At 40.6% G+C, this 16297-nt stretch overlaps 1 protein-coding gene across 5 annotated transcripts in view; it reads right to left on the bottom strand.

Moving 5' to 3' along the window:
• The window catches only part of DIP2C (disco interacting protein 2 homolog C), a 307518-nt gene that overhangs the window by 133967 nt on the left and 157254 nt on the right, over window positions 1-16297 (bottom strand). For 4 of the 5 annotated variants that reach the window (XM_021528799.3, XM_021528801.2, XM_031503793.2 and 1 more), the window contains exons 2-3: window positions 9689-9760; window positions 6961-7128 (exon numbers count right to left, since the gene is read on the bottom strand). In XM_021528799.3, the coding sequence (XP_021384474.1) occupies window positions 6961-7128; window positions 9689-9760 (240 nt within the window). The remainder of the gene's footprint in view (window positions 1-6960; window positions 7129-9688; window positions 9761-16297) is intronic. The other variant, XM_021528802.3, reaches the window with a different exon arrangement.

Raw genomic sequence — 16297 nt, 5'->3', positions numbered from 1 at the left:
CTTTAGAAACATCTAGGGGAAATAAAGCTCTGAGGAAAAGCATCAGTTTCAGAGGTACACAACTGCTGTAGGAGGGAGGTCTTCCAGGTAGACCTGAAAGCCATTGGGCAAAACACATTCAAGCCTGAGGCTTCCTTCTCCTGGCTTAGTGACTGTGAGACACATCAAGTATCTCAGTCCCTTTTCTGCAGCTGTGGGCAGTACACAAACATCTTTTTACAGGTGCAAAATAAACAATGCACATAAGGTAACATCAAACACTGACCCTGCCATGGCAGAAAACAGCAGGACACCCAACTGGCCAGGCAATGTTGCTGCCCACAGCATTCCCCAATACTGCCAAGAGCTCTTCCCTCATACAGTTCACTATGAAGATTGTGTTTTTACTACAGCTACATTAAGTAAATATTATAACTGAGACACTTCAGCAAGTTTAATTTCCTTCTACTTTGTATGCTTGTGTTTGTTCTTTTAAGTAAGTCAGTTCTGACCCAATGGGCAACATGAAGTTTCTTCCTATAGTCAGGAAAGAGGGAGCCCCAACTCATCATCCTGTACCAGTAGTCATTTAAGGCAACAGAAAACTAAATGAGAATATCAAAATGTCTTATGAGATCTGGGGGATCATTTGATGGCTTTACTTCCTACTTACCCATACATATATATATATAAACAGTGAATAAATCTCTGTCCAAGAGTGGAGTAGGACATGTGAATTTGGCTTACTGACAACACCAATTAAGATGAGGAAGTTAATTGTGTGCTAAATTACAAGAAGAAGCTCTGCATCAGCCAACTGTGGGGACACCTCTTTGTATTATGTTCCTCTAGGGTGAAAAACCAGAAAGCACTGTCCCACTTTGGAGAGACAGCAAGGAACTGGATGACAGTTCTGTACTGAAGGGGCTAGAGCAGGAATTAGCTGGATTGCCTGGACTTGCATCTTGGCTTCCTGTGCACCAGCAATGGTGTGAGACAAAGGACACAATAGCAAGAACCTACACACTGCCATTCCTGAGCAATGGGTGGGAGTAAAAGCCATGCAGAATAATGAATACCATGAAACCAGTGAAGTGTTGCCACAAATAACAAAGTGGTGTTAACAGCCAAATTGTTCACCTCCATGAATGTTCTAGCAGCATAGTGCAGTAACAAGAATATATTCTTTTCACTTCTACTTCTGAACATAACTAAACCCAAAGAATTGATAGCTTTCACAGCCAGCACAAGGGTCTGTGACTTAAGTGCTAATGCTTGTTCAAGTGCAGCTTTGCCCAGACGTGTTTGTGAATCGGCGGCGTAATGGCTTGAGAATCCATATTTGGATCGATTCCTAAATTTAAGGAGGTGGTAAAGCAATGAATGGCTTTCCTAAGAGAAAGACCAGTGTCATGACACTGCCCTGTGCACAGACACATTCACAGCCACTGTGAAAATGGCATAATTCTAAATAACACAGTTGTCTACCCATCTTGCAGCTGAAGCAGCACTTTCCCAGGTAAGCGTGATTAGCACTAGCAATTGACTCTTTGCAAGCCATGAAGAATTTCAGGAAAATGCATATGCCTGGAAAACAGCTATTTAAAATGAGAGGCTTAGAAATCCATGCTTCATGGTCATCACAATATACACAGGCATCAGCAGGCGCAAACAGATATGTTCCTAACACAAGCTAAAGCTCCTGAGACATCTATATTTAGGTGTCTACAAAAAGGTGCTTAAGCTAAGCTCTCATTATGAAAAATAGTGACTTAGACCAGAACTCAGGATTCTAATCAAAGATGTCAAATTTCTTTGCAGATGTTGTGGACTGTGACACCCGGCTTGGCCAGAATGGCATTGTCCCCCTGAAGTCCTGTTTTATGTGTGCTCACTTTGTGCAGATGTCTCCAGGATCGTAGTAAGTCTTGAACAGTATCAGACACCCAACTTCAGGCAACTCTGTAAGTCCAATGTAGCCTTAAGAGCTGTGCAAGTGGTCAGTGGATGCATCTGCTTTGGAAAAAAACTGAAAAGCTCTTTGGGTATCATCAACTGAATTAACTAAATCTCTTCACATAAGCATGGAAGCATAAATAAAAGACAACTTACTGCAGATATATCAATCCACAAATCCTAATCTGCAAGTTGGATCCTGTCTTGACTGAATTTAGCTAAAAATGCAACAGCCTCAGTAAAGCTATTTAAGCAATACCACTACAACCTGGATAGCTTCATTTATAAGTGCATGGAAGGTACAAAACTGTCAGCTGGAAGCAGGTTTCACCTCTTTTTAAATTTGTTTTCCTGTTCACCTCCTTGTTCCTCCTTTATTAGTTCTTTTTGTAGCTAAATTGCAACACTATGTGCTGATAACCTGGCAATAGCTGCACTGCCCTCTCCAACAAAGGACAATTATCTCCTTAATGTCAGCTGACAAGCTGCTTTGATGTATCTCTTATTCCTATGTCTGTGCCAAATTTTTGAATCTAAAAATATTTAAAAGCTGAAATATCTAACTGACAAGAAATAGAAGGCATTCTTAGACAGAGGCTACATTCATTGTTCTAAAACTAACTTACAGTGTGTGCCCCCAGGAGAGAGAGCTGTAGGATAAACCAAACAACTCCAGGGCCAGAGGGAAGGAAGGCACACAGTGCCTGCAGTGCAGTTTTAAGAAACAGTATTTACCTTCCCTTCACTGTATTTCCTGAGCTTCTATTCAATAGCTGATGGCTCAGCTTTAAAAGTAAACCCAGGTATGAACACACAGTGTATTTTGTCAACATGCTAAATGTCACACTATCCCCATGGAACTCGTTATTTAGTGTGGCATTTCACTATTCCCATCAAATGTACAACTAAGTAATGAATTCACTGGATAAGCCAGGGGAGACTTAAAATGCAATATATCTAACCAAAGACATCCAGGAATGTGGAGCCACATTCTGCCAGATAAATCTGGAAAAATGTGATTTCTGATTAGATTTGTTTAATTAAAAGTGTTCCTTCACAGATGAGCTTACGCTTGGTCTGACTTAACGCACATACTTCAAATTTTCTTTCATTATTACAATCTCAATTTTGCCTTCCAGCATTTCCTTGAAAGGTTTAGCCTTCTATGCAAGCTTAGCATGGATATCACAGGCTTCTTTATTTCTCTCCATTATCCCAGTGATGGTGGACATCACATTACAGCTCAAGAACATATGTGATGTTTGGTTTCCATTTTCCTTTCCACAGCTTCAATGTCCCATTTAATGATTCCTTTTGGAGAATATGTAAAAGAAGACTACCTATTCACAAACAGACATCTTCACCAATGGGCTGGTCAAACCACACTGCAGACAAATTCAGGCAGCATTGTGAATTCCAGCAGTTTGTCATTTTGACAGTGGCACCCAACTCTTCAAACACCTCCACAGGCTCCACCTCCTCTGCTCCAACACTGGTTAAGCTTTAAGGTCCTCAGTGTTGTTTTTCCTTTTTACCCTCTATCGTTCACCACTGACTGAGACATCTTTCCTCACCTATTTGTCAGATTTTAGACCAACACTTTCATGTTTCCTCCTGTGCTCTTATGTTCTGCAGATGGCCTCCAGGAACATCAACAGATATTACCTCGAAAATCTTCAAATTCTTTGAAAAACATACCAACTCTGATGTGTACTAAAAATATCCTCCACCCAAAAAACATCACACCAAGTGCTAAAACCACTACCTGCATTACTAACTGATTTCATCATGTACTCATTAGTGAAAAGTGAAGGAAGGTATTTTTTGCTGTGTTTGAACAAGGTTTATTATGAGGTCTTGGTACAGGATAGAAAACAGAGATGCCATGAAAGGCCCAAAGAATTATAAAATGGTAAATGGACTCTCAGTCATGGTGGCAAAACCAAAACAGTAACCATCATATTTTAAGTGATGGCCTCAAGGGGTACTTCTCAGAGGCTTTCAATGCCTTCCTTTTTATCCAAACTAAGCTCTGCAAGTATCCACCAATTCAAAACCAAACTCTTTTTTTAAGCCCAAGACTTACTAGGCATTTGTCTGTGTGCTACATTTTCTCATCTGTGAAACATCTGCTGCACTGTTTCAAGAATGTGGCCAGGTGTGTCCAGGGTTGTGCACATGCCTTTCAAAGAGATCCATGTTCTTAACACACATACAGTCTTTGAAATGCCTCATCATGGTTATCCCTTGGTAAGATCTTTGAGAATTAGGAAGGCATATGTGATAGGAATACTTGTTAGTATTAATAAAATGAATACATGAGAGTACTTTTTCAGAATCAAATTTTGTTTAAATATTTCCTTGCAATCTTTGCAATCCAAATAATGTTCCAATACAAATAATGTCTGTGGAAGAAAAAATGAAATTATAATCACCAAGTTTACTTGGACTACCTTAATACTTAGCAGCAGGTATAGCTGAAAGCAAAGGCATGCACACATACACATAGAAAGTATGCAAATATATGCACAGAGAACAGATACATAATATATGTGTCATGCTAATAAGAGAGGCTATGGAAATTGGTTCCTGTAATTCTACAGAAAATTGGGTTTTTTTGTAAGGCAAAGGGATCTTCTGCACAAATGTATTATCTTCTCTGCCCTGCATAGCTTGAAATGTTCCCAGGCTGGTGCTGTTGGGGATCCAGCAGCAGGAGGTGTAGGGATCTGGCTCTAGGCATGTGAAAGGAGCAGCAGGTGCCTTTTAAGCACCACATCTCACAGATTTCTTAACCATAATAAATAAAGCACTGATGACTGGTCCACATGGTTGCACTACAAATAGAGTTACACTAGTGGTACCAATGATGGGAAATTAGAGAAAGCAATCTAGTGGAGACACAGCACTTCATTAAGAGAGAATGAACCACCCATGTCTGAGCTGTTAGAAGCAATGCTTAATTGATAACAACATTGTCTGTGAATGAATAATCAAATTTCCTGGCAAAACACTGGAAGCGAATTGGGTAAAACCACAGCTTACAGGGAATACAGGTAATTACGTTTTTTCTTCTTATAGAGGGGGTTTCTCTTTATAATGTGCATGCAGCTGTCCACGTTCTTACCCAGAACTGAATGATCAAATCAAGATAAAATTCAGAAGGCTATTCTGAAAAAAAAACAACCCTGTTTAAGTTGTTACTTCACTCTTGGCTGTCATGGCTCCTCTACAGAGGCAGTAAGAGAAAGGTCACCACACAAGAGGGACTGGGAGATATGTACAGACATAAAGGTCTGGATTCACTATTATTTTTAGATGCCTGACACACGGGCACACTAAGAAAAGAAAAATTGCTCTGCACACAGAAAATCTCCAGCTACTAACTCACACCCTGAGAAAGCATCTTGAGGAAACAAAGCTGTACTTTTGTCTCCCTGACTTAAAGCAGGTGGGGATTTAATGGGAAAGAAAAAGGGAGCTCCCCCCATCCCTTCTCCCATTAACACTGCCAAATGCAGCATATCCGTTCCGGATTTCTGGATGTTCGACAGCCTGGCTGGAACAGTACAAATGTCCTTTGCGTATGTGCAGTCTGTGCAGCATCTGGATGTGTCAGACCCACTGTGCATGCACTGCAGAGTCAGCCTGCAGATGTGCAGTGGATCTGGCACATCCCCTGTGTGTCACTGCAGGTTTGCTGTACAGCACGTGACAGTATGCTCTCGGGGATTGTCCTGTCAGAAACAGGGAGCCTAAGAGCCAGCTCCTACATCACCTGGAGGAGTATCAACCACATGGTTGCCTGGCTTTACCTTCCATTAATCCCACTCCTGAAAAATAACAGTTCTCCTTTTCTAAAATGACAGCATCCCAATAAGCATGACAAAAAGATGATATGTGTATGTCTGTTCGTATATTCTGCAACCCTTTTACTGGTTACATTTATCACGTTTTAATATCACTAATACTGCTAAACCTGGAATTGCAATTTACATTAAATCCTTCCCATTTTGCAAAAATCTGAGGCAGAGGACGTTAACCATATCAGACTGAGGGAACCTGACCTAGAGCAGCAAGAGAAGAAATACAAACACAGTCAGAATCCAATATAAGTCTCCTCCATACAATTACAGCAAATTGGTTTGAAAATGAGTGGAGAAGGGTTTCTGAAATAGACAATCTTTTAACAGGTATGTCTTGTTCTGACAGAACTGTAAATCTCATCTTCCCTCTAGTCATCTCTTACAACATGTCTGGACAGCCTGTGCAAGTGTGGACAAGCACACAGGCTAGAATGTGATGTCCTCCACATGGTTGGCAAGAGAAAACATGGTGTCTTGAGGGGCTGTGGCTTCTCTGCAGCCTTGCTACAAATGCAGGAATAAAGGAGAATGCCTGCCACCAGCCACAGGTCTTGCCAGAGGGATGGGTATCTGGGAAGGCCACAGTTCTACAGGCATGGTTGGAGTCATGCCTTGCCTTGCAGAGATGTAACCCTGAGGAATGTTCTTCCTTCAGCCTGCTTTACCAGCCTGATGCCTGTTCCTCGAAGTCAGTCTGCTTCTGAATGGCTTGGGTGTAAGCAGAGATCTCTACTTGAAAATAGCATAGAACTAGGGGTGCTTAGACTTTTACTGCTTCCTCCAGAATCTGGTGAGCTTGGACCTGTTGAAAGCACTGTAAAAAGGCAGTGCCGGAAAGGGAATTAGAAACACATGCATTCCTGTGTTTCACCAGCTTATTGTATGCAATCTCCTCCAAAGTAGGCATGGTATGGAAGCTAGAGAAGTGCTAATATGTTCAAATGTTACTAAGAAGAGTTATTCCTTCTCCCTTCCCATCACTTCACTCTTAGGCAGAGAAAGTCAGCAACGGCCTTCCAGATGTCATCCTTTGGTTGTCCTGCCTTGCAACTGGCAGCCCCATGTCCATCCTATTGATGTAGGCATCTACCAGAGGCTTCCAGCTGAGGCACAGTTATATACAGATACGGACTGGAAAAGATACATTCATCGTGCTCACCAAAACGAAAATAAAAGAGAGGCCGGTTTCCTGCTGTGCTGGCTGCTCTCTCTCTAGCGGCTGCTTCCCGGATGTCACAGACACCAATGTTGGCAGTGCGGAGCATTCTTCTGGCAGCTCCTTCACTGTGTTGCAGTCTACACCGTACCGCAGCAGCTCCATTCGCTGCTGTAACAAGTTGAAAAAAACTAATTAATTCACGTTTAGTTTTTTTACATTTGTTACAGCAACGAGTGGAGCTGCTGCCCCCATGCAGTAGAGCACACACGCACACGCACGCACAGACACCACAGGACACCCACGGAGCCAACGCGGGTCGATGTTCCACTCTGCCAACATGGGCGTTAGGAGTGTTAGCAAAGGTGCAGCAGAAGGACTGGATGTCCCAGCAGAGGGGAAATGCCTTTGGATTTCCTTCAGTTTGTTGAACGCAGTCACAGAATGCATATTCCTACCCTTTCCCATCCCAGCAAAAGTAATGTCCGTTTCTATACCAGTTTAAAATATCTCCAAAACCTCTATTCCCTTATAACACCAAGATCCAAGTCTGTCTCAGCTTATAAATTCTTGTATTCCCCATCAAAACAGCTTGCTTTTTTTTTTTTTAAGGCTAATTGGTCATATATGTGATTGTTGAGATATTTACAGAGGCTTACAATATGCAGCATCTGTTTTGTCATCCTAATTCTTCTTGGAAAGGATTCATCTCCCCCTTCCTAGTGAGCAGGGACTTAAAGCCATTCAGATGAAAAAGGTCTTAGAAGGATTGTATTGAATCGAACCTTTTCAAGTTTTGTCCAAAAGGCAACACAACAAAACAAACAAAAAGTACAAAGACAGTAAAAGACCCAAGCACAAATAGTATCCATTCATGGAGGAAAATACTTTAATACAGCAGAAGTAGTTTCTTCCACTACAATAAAATAATCCATTTAGCCATCAGCTAAATGACTGAGCTTAACATATTTACAAGCAAACAGTAGACAATATATTTCAATACTTTGTTTTTCTTGATCCTATTACCTTCACAACCATATTTCACATTCCTTGTGAGGGATTTCCCAGCAACTTGGTGAGCAGAAAATATTCATTCCATTTTGTCCCATCCTTAAAAAACAACCCTAAATCAGCTACATTCTCAATCATGACCTCTTCAAATTATTGAATGGGCCTTACCACAGGACTGGCTTACAGACATCCCTCTGTTTCTCCTTACACTGCAAAACTTAAGTAACGATCACAGTAGAGACCTTAAAAATTAAATCTGTAAGGGTTCTCCATGTTCTCTCTTTCATCATATGAATCCCCATTACACGTATATGAACCCCCAGCAGTTTCAGCCATGGATATAGTTTGACCAGAGGACTGTGAGCTTTCTGGAGAAACAGCTCTATATGCTTGTGTGAAGAAAGGAGAGTAACAACTAAAAAAGTAAACAGATTTTGGTACCAGCTGTGCCACTGCTTTCAGGATTGCTGTGAGGCTCTCCATAACCCAGCAAATCTAAGCAGGTCTCATGAGAACCAGCTGTCTGATAGTTGGGTTGGACCAATAAATACCCAAAATTTAGTAAATGCACCTCTGGTATTGTAATTCTGTTTATTTGATTTGCTTCACTCTCTAAGGCTCCCAATGGTTCAGGAATGTCACGGACACCCTCAAACCAGACTGCATCACTTCAGAAAACAGAGGTGTCTGTAACACTGATCTCTGTTGTGGAGTTCCCACCAGTGGAGTAGACCAAGTGAAATCCAAAGGCACAAAATCAGCATTCTGCTATGGAGCTAGACAATAGATATACAAATCTGATGAAAAGAGAACAAGGCACTGCCTTCACATATCAGCAGTTGAAATAAAACCCATCAATTCCACTAAAAAGGAAGGATTTTGAAAAAGAAGGAGAAAGTAGTGCTGAGGCCTGCAACAAAAACAAGGCTCAGAGAACAGCCAAGCCTAAGTGGAGCCTCTGTAAGGTCAGTGAGGCCAGGAATGCACAGGCACACTCCTCTGAGACCAAGACAGAAGAGAGGTCTACACCAATACCTACAATTACACACTGAACTTTGTGATCCAGTGCCTCACAAGAGTAAAACAACTCTGGAAAGTTCTTATACGCATAAAAGAAATAAATTCAATTATACAATACATTATTACATTTAGTTTGAAGGTACATTTACACCTTTTGGGCAAGTGCATGCAGCCTATCCCTTAACACCAAAATCAGGTATTTGTAAAAGGTCAGTTGCCCACATGCCTTAGGACAAGTTGAACTCTAAGGATATTGATGGCTTCTCTAGTGTCTCCAAAGTGAGACTTGGACAAGAAACCCAGAAATGGAGAAAGTTACAAAGATCCAAGGTTCTCTTCCTCTCTTGCATACTTCTGTTCAGAAAACTTCACATGGCTGAGATGTTAATGAATTAGGACATCACATTTTCCTTTGGATTCTTGCATTCCTTCCAACAAACAATGCCTCTCTAACAAGCCTAGGCTGATTTAGTTTTCCAGACATGACTGCCAAACCCACACCAACATATGTAAAAAATGTACACACACATCAAAGAAGACATATATAGAAGAATACACAAAAAATGGATGGAATAAGCTTATTCTGCATAACAATAGCTTTGGTTTTGCCACATCTATTTCTTCAGAGATGCAGATTTCTACAGTGGCAACTATCAGAACACTTGACATCTTCATATATCACAAGCACAGATACACATACCGGGAGGCTGTGGCAGGTAGGCCCCAATTAATTTTGATCTCTTCTTTTCATATCCCTTCTGTGTGATGTCACCTGCCAAGAAAAGAAAAGGATAATCAATAAGGTGTGGATAAAGACAGTGTCTAGCTTCTTAATGGCAGCACCATTAGCTTAGCCACCCTGCACTGTTCATCTGTCCTGACAATTAGAATGAACAAATGAAAAGCACAGAATTATCATTCCACCCAGAAAAAACTCAATTTAGGCCAGAGCCATTCTGGCAAGAAAATACTCAACCTTGACTTATTTCAGCAGCATGGAGTTTTAAAATAATTTTGATATGCTGCACACAAGCTTTCAAAAGCTGCAATGACCTTCATTAGGTTAATAAACAATGGATTATATAGAATGTGTGGGCTTGTAGTGGCTGGCAAAACACATCAGTGATTAGCATTTTCTATCATTAATGGGATTTTTCTAATTGAGCATGTAAGGCACAAAAGACTTGAAACTGCTGCTGTATCATTTCTGCAATAAAAATGTTTTAGCTAATTTCTGAGCAGTACTGAGGAACAAAATAAAACCAAAACAGATCTACAACAGATCCACTAGAAAATAGTTCCATAAAGACCCTATGTCTGGCTCTCCACTTAAGTATCAAAAAAAAAAATTTGGAGGCAAATGTCTGTATTTCCTAAATTCAATTAAATTGACACTTCACTGTGCCTCAAGCTTCCCCAGGTAAGCTGTTTTTTTTTAATATAAAGATTAAAAACCATTTTTCTGTAAAAGTTTTCCAGCAAAAAATGATGCATAATTAGTCATGTAGAACAAAACATATTATTTTAGCCTTCTTGTATTTTGGGAGAAGTTTGGCACCAAAGCAGAGATACAGTCCTGACTCTGGATCTAAATATTGAATTCAGTACATGCATATATGCTTGTGTTCAATATAAGCTACTCCAGAAACTAAAATGAAGGTCAGCTTTTACAATTCAAGGATTTTTTAAATAACATCATATTCCCTGTCCTATCAATAGGCCTATCTGTTATTGTGAGACTCATCAGGCAGCTAAAGCTCACTTGCAACATTAGACTTCTATACTGGTAAAGGTTGAGGGCTTAAGAGGGTGAAAGCCACAAAAAAGAGGAGCTTTGACTGTAGGGCTCATCTGGACATGGCAACGTGAGCCTGTTTGTGCTGCTCCATCCCTGTCCTCAGCCTTTACCTAAGGACACCGAGTGCCAAGGGAACAACACACTCACTCCAATCCCAGCTGCTCTGGCAAATGGCTGCTAAATTAGCACCAGTGTCTGCTGGTCTGAAATCAATAACTACATAAAAACATCTATAATTGCTATGCCTTGCTGAAACACCTTTTACCTTTTCTTGGGAATTAGTCCAGTAAGCAATAAGGAGGCAAAATTCTCCAAATCTCTCTGCCAGTGTCCTGAGCCAACCTCTCACCCTTGTTTCAAAAACAGTCCTTAAAATAACACCTATACACTTCACTACCATATCTCAAACTGCTCTACAAAATAAGTCAGCTAAAATATCTGTGTTTTTAAATGAGGAGAGCAAGACTGGAGCACTTCAAATGATAATATTCTCATATTTACACAGGGAAGAAGTGGCAGACTTGGCAAGAGGTCCTAAGCCTTTAAAGTTCAAACCCACTGACTTTTCAAGCACATTTCTTCCCAATTTGGACACTTCTGGCATGTGTTCAAGCTAGTGAAACAAGCTCCCTGTCCATTGTAATCACTGGCTTCTCACAAACCAGACTGTAACAATAGATACCACTTCATTAAAATGTTTTAATGAAAAATGTGTTTGCTTTTATGTGAAAATTATAAAATATGAACAATTTTTTCTTTCAAACTGTTGCTAAAGAAATTACTATTGACTTCTCATTTGACACCAAAGTGGGAAAGATAAAAATCAAGTGTTATCTCTTGTTAGTAATAATCTTTTATTCAAGTTGGTATCCGGACTCACTCTTTTGAAGTTCACCATTAAAGAACTACTCTAACCAGAAACACTAGTAACTCCTTCCCCAGACCACTGACACCACCAAAAAAAATCACCAATAAAATGAGGTTTTGAGACAATTTATTATAGAAATATTTCAGTTTCCAGGAGCAAACAGCAAATTAATTTGGAATTACCACTAAATTTTCTATAATCATGTCCATCATTTCCTAAGTCACCAACTATAAAAACCATACAAAAGGAAAATATAAAATCATTACAATTTTCATTGTAGCATCACTTTCACCATTTTGAGGTAGAAGGAAGTCAAGTGTATCACATACTCTGGGGAAGCACTATGCTTTATTTATCATGATTAATGCTATTCATATTCATTTGTGTTTTTTCAGGTAGACTGACTTTAGATTACAAACAATAGCTCATTAACCATTAAAATATTATGACATACGTAAATCTATTGCATTTCAAAGCTATGCTGAACTCACTGTGTAAGCTCTAAAGATATACTAAGCATAGCTCACCAAAGGTTAGGTGAGCTTAAACTCTGTTCTTGTCATAAATCACCATTCATTCAGTTTTCTCAACACAATACTAAGACCTTTGGACTATGTCCTTCCTTCCTTTGCAAAGGAATGTGATAATTTTACATCTATCATCTGAGGAGCAAACCCTTTTTCAGTTAAGTCCACCTAGCTCATGTTCTTCCACCATGCAATGCTGCATTTAATCTTGACTTTTTGAGAGTACCAACAGGATAACTAGAACTATACTTTCTTGCCCTTGGAAGAAAGGATTTATGGTACCTTTCTGTTTTTAACTCTTCTCTTGAAAAGCCATCAGACTCAAGGAGGGGAAAGGGTCTCACCCACAAAGTCCTTTGAGCAGACAGAATGCGTGGGGTTTTCTACCCACTCTCCAAAGCCTCTGCAAATTTAGATCTCCTTGCAAGGGACAAGGCTGGCAATGGGTTTAAGGAAAAGGCCAGGCCATGGATGAACCGAAGATGAAAAGACTCCAGCACTAAGGACATGAGGGAACAGAAGGAGCACATGGCTGCAGGGCACTCTGAGGATGGGCATCCCTGGGACAAAACACCATCACATAATGCCACACAGCTGAAAGGTGGCATCTCCATTCAGCAGCTCCCTGCAGGCCTCTGCTTTGCTTGCCTGTCTTCTGCCCTGGCCTTGGCTCTGCTCCCAAGTGCTCTGTCCAGCTTTGCTACTTCTCAGCTTCATCCCACAGCTGGTCCCCAGCCCCTGCCCTCCTTCTCACTCCCTCCCATGCTGCACTCACTTCACTGCACCCAAGGATCTCAGCCTCCTGTTTGCATCAGCATTGCAGGTTTTTTTCCCCTGGACATGTTGCTCTCTTCTTCCTCACCTCCACTGGTGATCTGACAGGTTTCCACCATGGGAGGCCACAAGTGTATTCCCTGGGGAGGTCCCGTGCCTGAGGGCCAGCAGGAGAGAGTAAAGCACAAGGCTGAGAGACCTGAATGCACCAACAGTGACCAAATGTTACCCTGCTTTTTTCTGTGTTTAAAATTGGCTGTCCTAGGCCTGCTGAACAACAGGCATGCAGTACACTGACCCTCTTTCACCAAAATAAGTTCATTTCTATTGAAATAAGTCTTAGAGAGCCTCTCCAGGCACAAGAGGGGAATATGCCATGTTTGCAATGAAAAGGACAGCACGAACAAAAGACCATCCACCCCTCCAAGGAGCAAGGTTGTCCAGTTGAGCCGAGTATAGGACCGGGGCTCTGGCAGATCCCTCTGCCATCTCTTTTATTTGTGATTTGTGGCCCTGTTTCTGCTGCTTCCCCAGCTGCAGATGGCAATGCTCTCCGACACCAGCGCCCGCAGACAACAAGTCGTCTGTAGCTATATTTAGCAAAGCCGCGCCGGGCTGTAAGTTCATTCGACTATGCTCATTACAACTGTTACTGTTTGCATTAGACCCTGTGTTTCCTTCGAAAATTTACTGGGTTTTCCTCTTTCCTCCCCAAGTGCTGGATTTCTGCCCCATGCAGAGACAAAGGTGTAAAGCTGGGACAGGCAGGTCAGAGCAATTTAACTACAGCACAAACCCGTCACGAGCGAGAAAGGAGCGCCAGGTAATAAAGAGCCCCTGGGGATACTCCACATTGGGCAAGCCACTTTGAGGAGCAAGAAATGCCTGTAAATGTTGAAGTCATTCCCATTATCCTATCCCCTTTCTGGGCTTCTCCATGAGTCAACTCCATCCATTTGTATATCATGTCCTACACTGAATCACACCTTGAACCAAAAATTAAAAGGCACATTTTGTAATCAGCATATTATTGACTTCTTAGTGTTATGAAGGGAAGGTTATTAAATGTGAAAATATGGAGGTTATTAAACATGAAAATATCTGTGCATTTCAACCCTTCTTTAAAGCATTTGCACTTTCAAAGCTGAGAATGGTTTGAAACAGTAGCACCACAGATGCTGTGCTGCTTTCACAAAAGTAAATTCTTAGAGTTGATATAATACAAAAGTTTCATTTTCAACTGAAATACCTATTACCTATTAGCTGATCTATTATCACTTCTGAAAACAAACACTTGCAGCCCTAAAGAAATGCTGCCATGATATATAAAGTAAACTTATTCAAAATTATTGCATTATACAGGAGAGGTAAAAGAAATTACAAAACCAATACAAGCTAAATTTCACATGATTTTTCCTGGAAGACGCAAAAAATCTTACTGATCTCAGCCTTTCACAACACAGCATAGGTAAAAAGCTCATTACAAAACCAGGGACCAAAATCACCCGATTTAGTGCAGTGAAAACTCAATTTTATACCGCATGATCTTGAAGCCTGACTGATACTGCTGTTTTCACTACACATACATGTTTTCGAAATGAAATTTCAGGCTGGGACTTTGAATTAGTTTAAGGCACTTATGGAAAAATCCACCATGGGAAATAATGCAATCAATAACTCCTCTCAAGCACACACTAACACAGAGCTCACTGGTGAGTGTCTTTCCTTTGCCCATGATTTTCTGCCCTCTAAAGATTCAATTTTCTGTACGACTTGTTTATTGCTGATGACTCAAATTCAGTGTCAGCATCTTGGCAAGAGGGATTTGAATGAAACAAAGCTCCTCATAAAGAGAACTGTGAGTCATTTACTTCTCCCACTCATGATGCAGACAGTCTCCCTGTCTGGTCTCCCAAAAATATGCCAAGAGACAAAAGATTTCATTTTGGAGGGTGCAAGTACAGAGATACCAGAGCTCCACAAATATATCACGTAACACATACAAGAACACAAAAATATATATCAGGAGTAATTTTCTTTTCCAATGTCTTTTAAAAATGATGTTCAATACAGCAACATCTTAGAAAACTGCTCAGAACTAGGATGAAGAAGCAAATGGCAAACTATGGCAGTGGGCAGAAAAATTAATGGGATCCCACACTTTCACTGCAACCAGTGTCATAAATTATAGAACTGCTCAAGTGCCTTTAAGGATATTATGCTGTAGCTTAAAGCTTTCAATTTTTTTTTTTAAAGGTGACAATTTTACCCACCTATATTTGAATTCCCTTTTTCCCCCAAGGCTACATTTTGTTCCTGTTTGTTGCAAGCAAAGCAGAAAATGGCTGAATTTCAGTGAAAGATAAGGAAGAGCGTTCCATGTGCACTTACAATGTGAAGCTTATAATGTTTCCTAAAGAGGATTCTAATTCAGGAGAAAATATTTGAACAAATTATGCTATTAACAGAGAAGGTAAACTATTTTAACAGGGCTTAAATAAGAGATTCAAAGTGTTCTGAATTTGGAAAGTATTCCTATGCAAAATAAATACTTTCTTCCCATTTTTTGACAGAGAAATTAAATATCTGCTGCATAACCTGCCAAGTGCTTAGTTTTAATTCCAACTCTACTGTTTAAATAAGTATGTGAGCAGCAAATAAATAAATAAATTTCTATGGAAGCCATTTTTTAGTATCTCCACCTTGAATCCCAGAAGACCCTTAATGAGTTTCCCCACTTACTTTCTGGTCCCAAAGTCTTCAGCACATTTTTCCAATACCCAAAATACTCCTGGGCTTCAAAAGAAAGAGAAAAAAAAAAAAACAAACAAAAAAAAACTGGAGGTGAAGGGGAAATCCCCCCAAAAGGAAACCCAAATTTAAACCAATTGAAACAATCCCTGGGATTTTGTGACTCAGACTTTCTCTGGGCTGGCTGGGCTGGGGTGCAGCAGTGTCTGCCAGCAGGGTGGCACAGGGCCAGGAGCTGGGCAAGCTGCTGAGCCCCCTTGGAAGCCAGGGAGCTGTGTGGTCCTCGGGCATCCCGGAGCTCCCCCGGAACGGGGAATTTGCACAGCACTACTTTTATGGCCTGGATTACTGTAAAGTAAACAGAGGCTGGTGGAACAGTGAAGGTTTCCATTCTCAGTGTCAAGGGTTTATTTCATTATTTAAAGCTTTAACGAACACTTTATATAATGAAAGCAACCCTTGCCATTTTTGGAATTTTATGACTGTTAGGACCCTTCATAATGTTGTTTTCCTTCCTTTATTTCTTTATAAGGCTTATAGGGCACCCTTGAAGTGTATATCCTTTTTGCAGCTGCTGGAAGCTCATCTTTC

This window comes from Lonchura striata, chromosome 1 (genome assembly GCF_046129695.1).
Source record: "Lonchura striata isolate bLonStr1 chromosome 1, bLonStr1.mat, whole genome shotgun sequence".
NCBI classification, from domain to species: Eukaryota; Metazoa; Chordata; class Aves; order Passeriformes; family Estrildidae; genus Lonchura; species Lonchura striata.
This window is presented reverse-complemented; position numbering and strand designations above follow the sequence as displayed.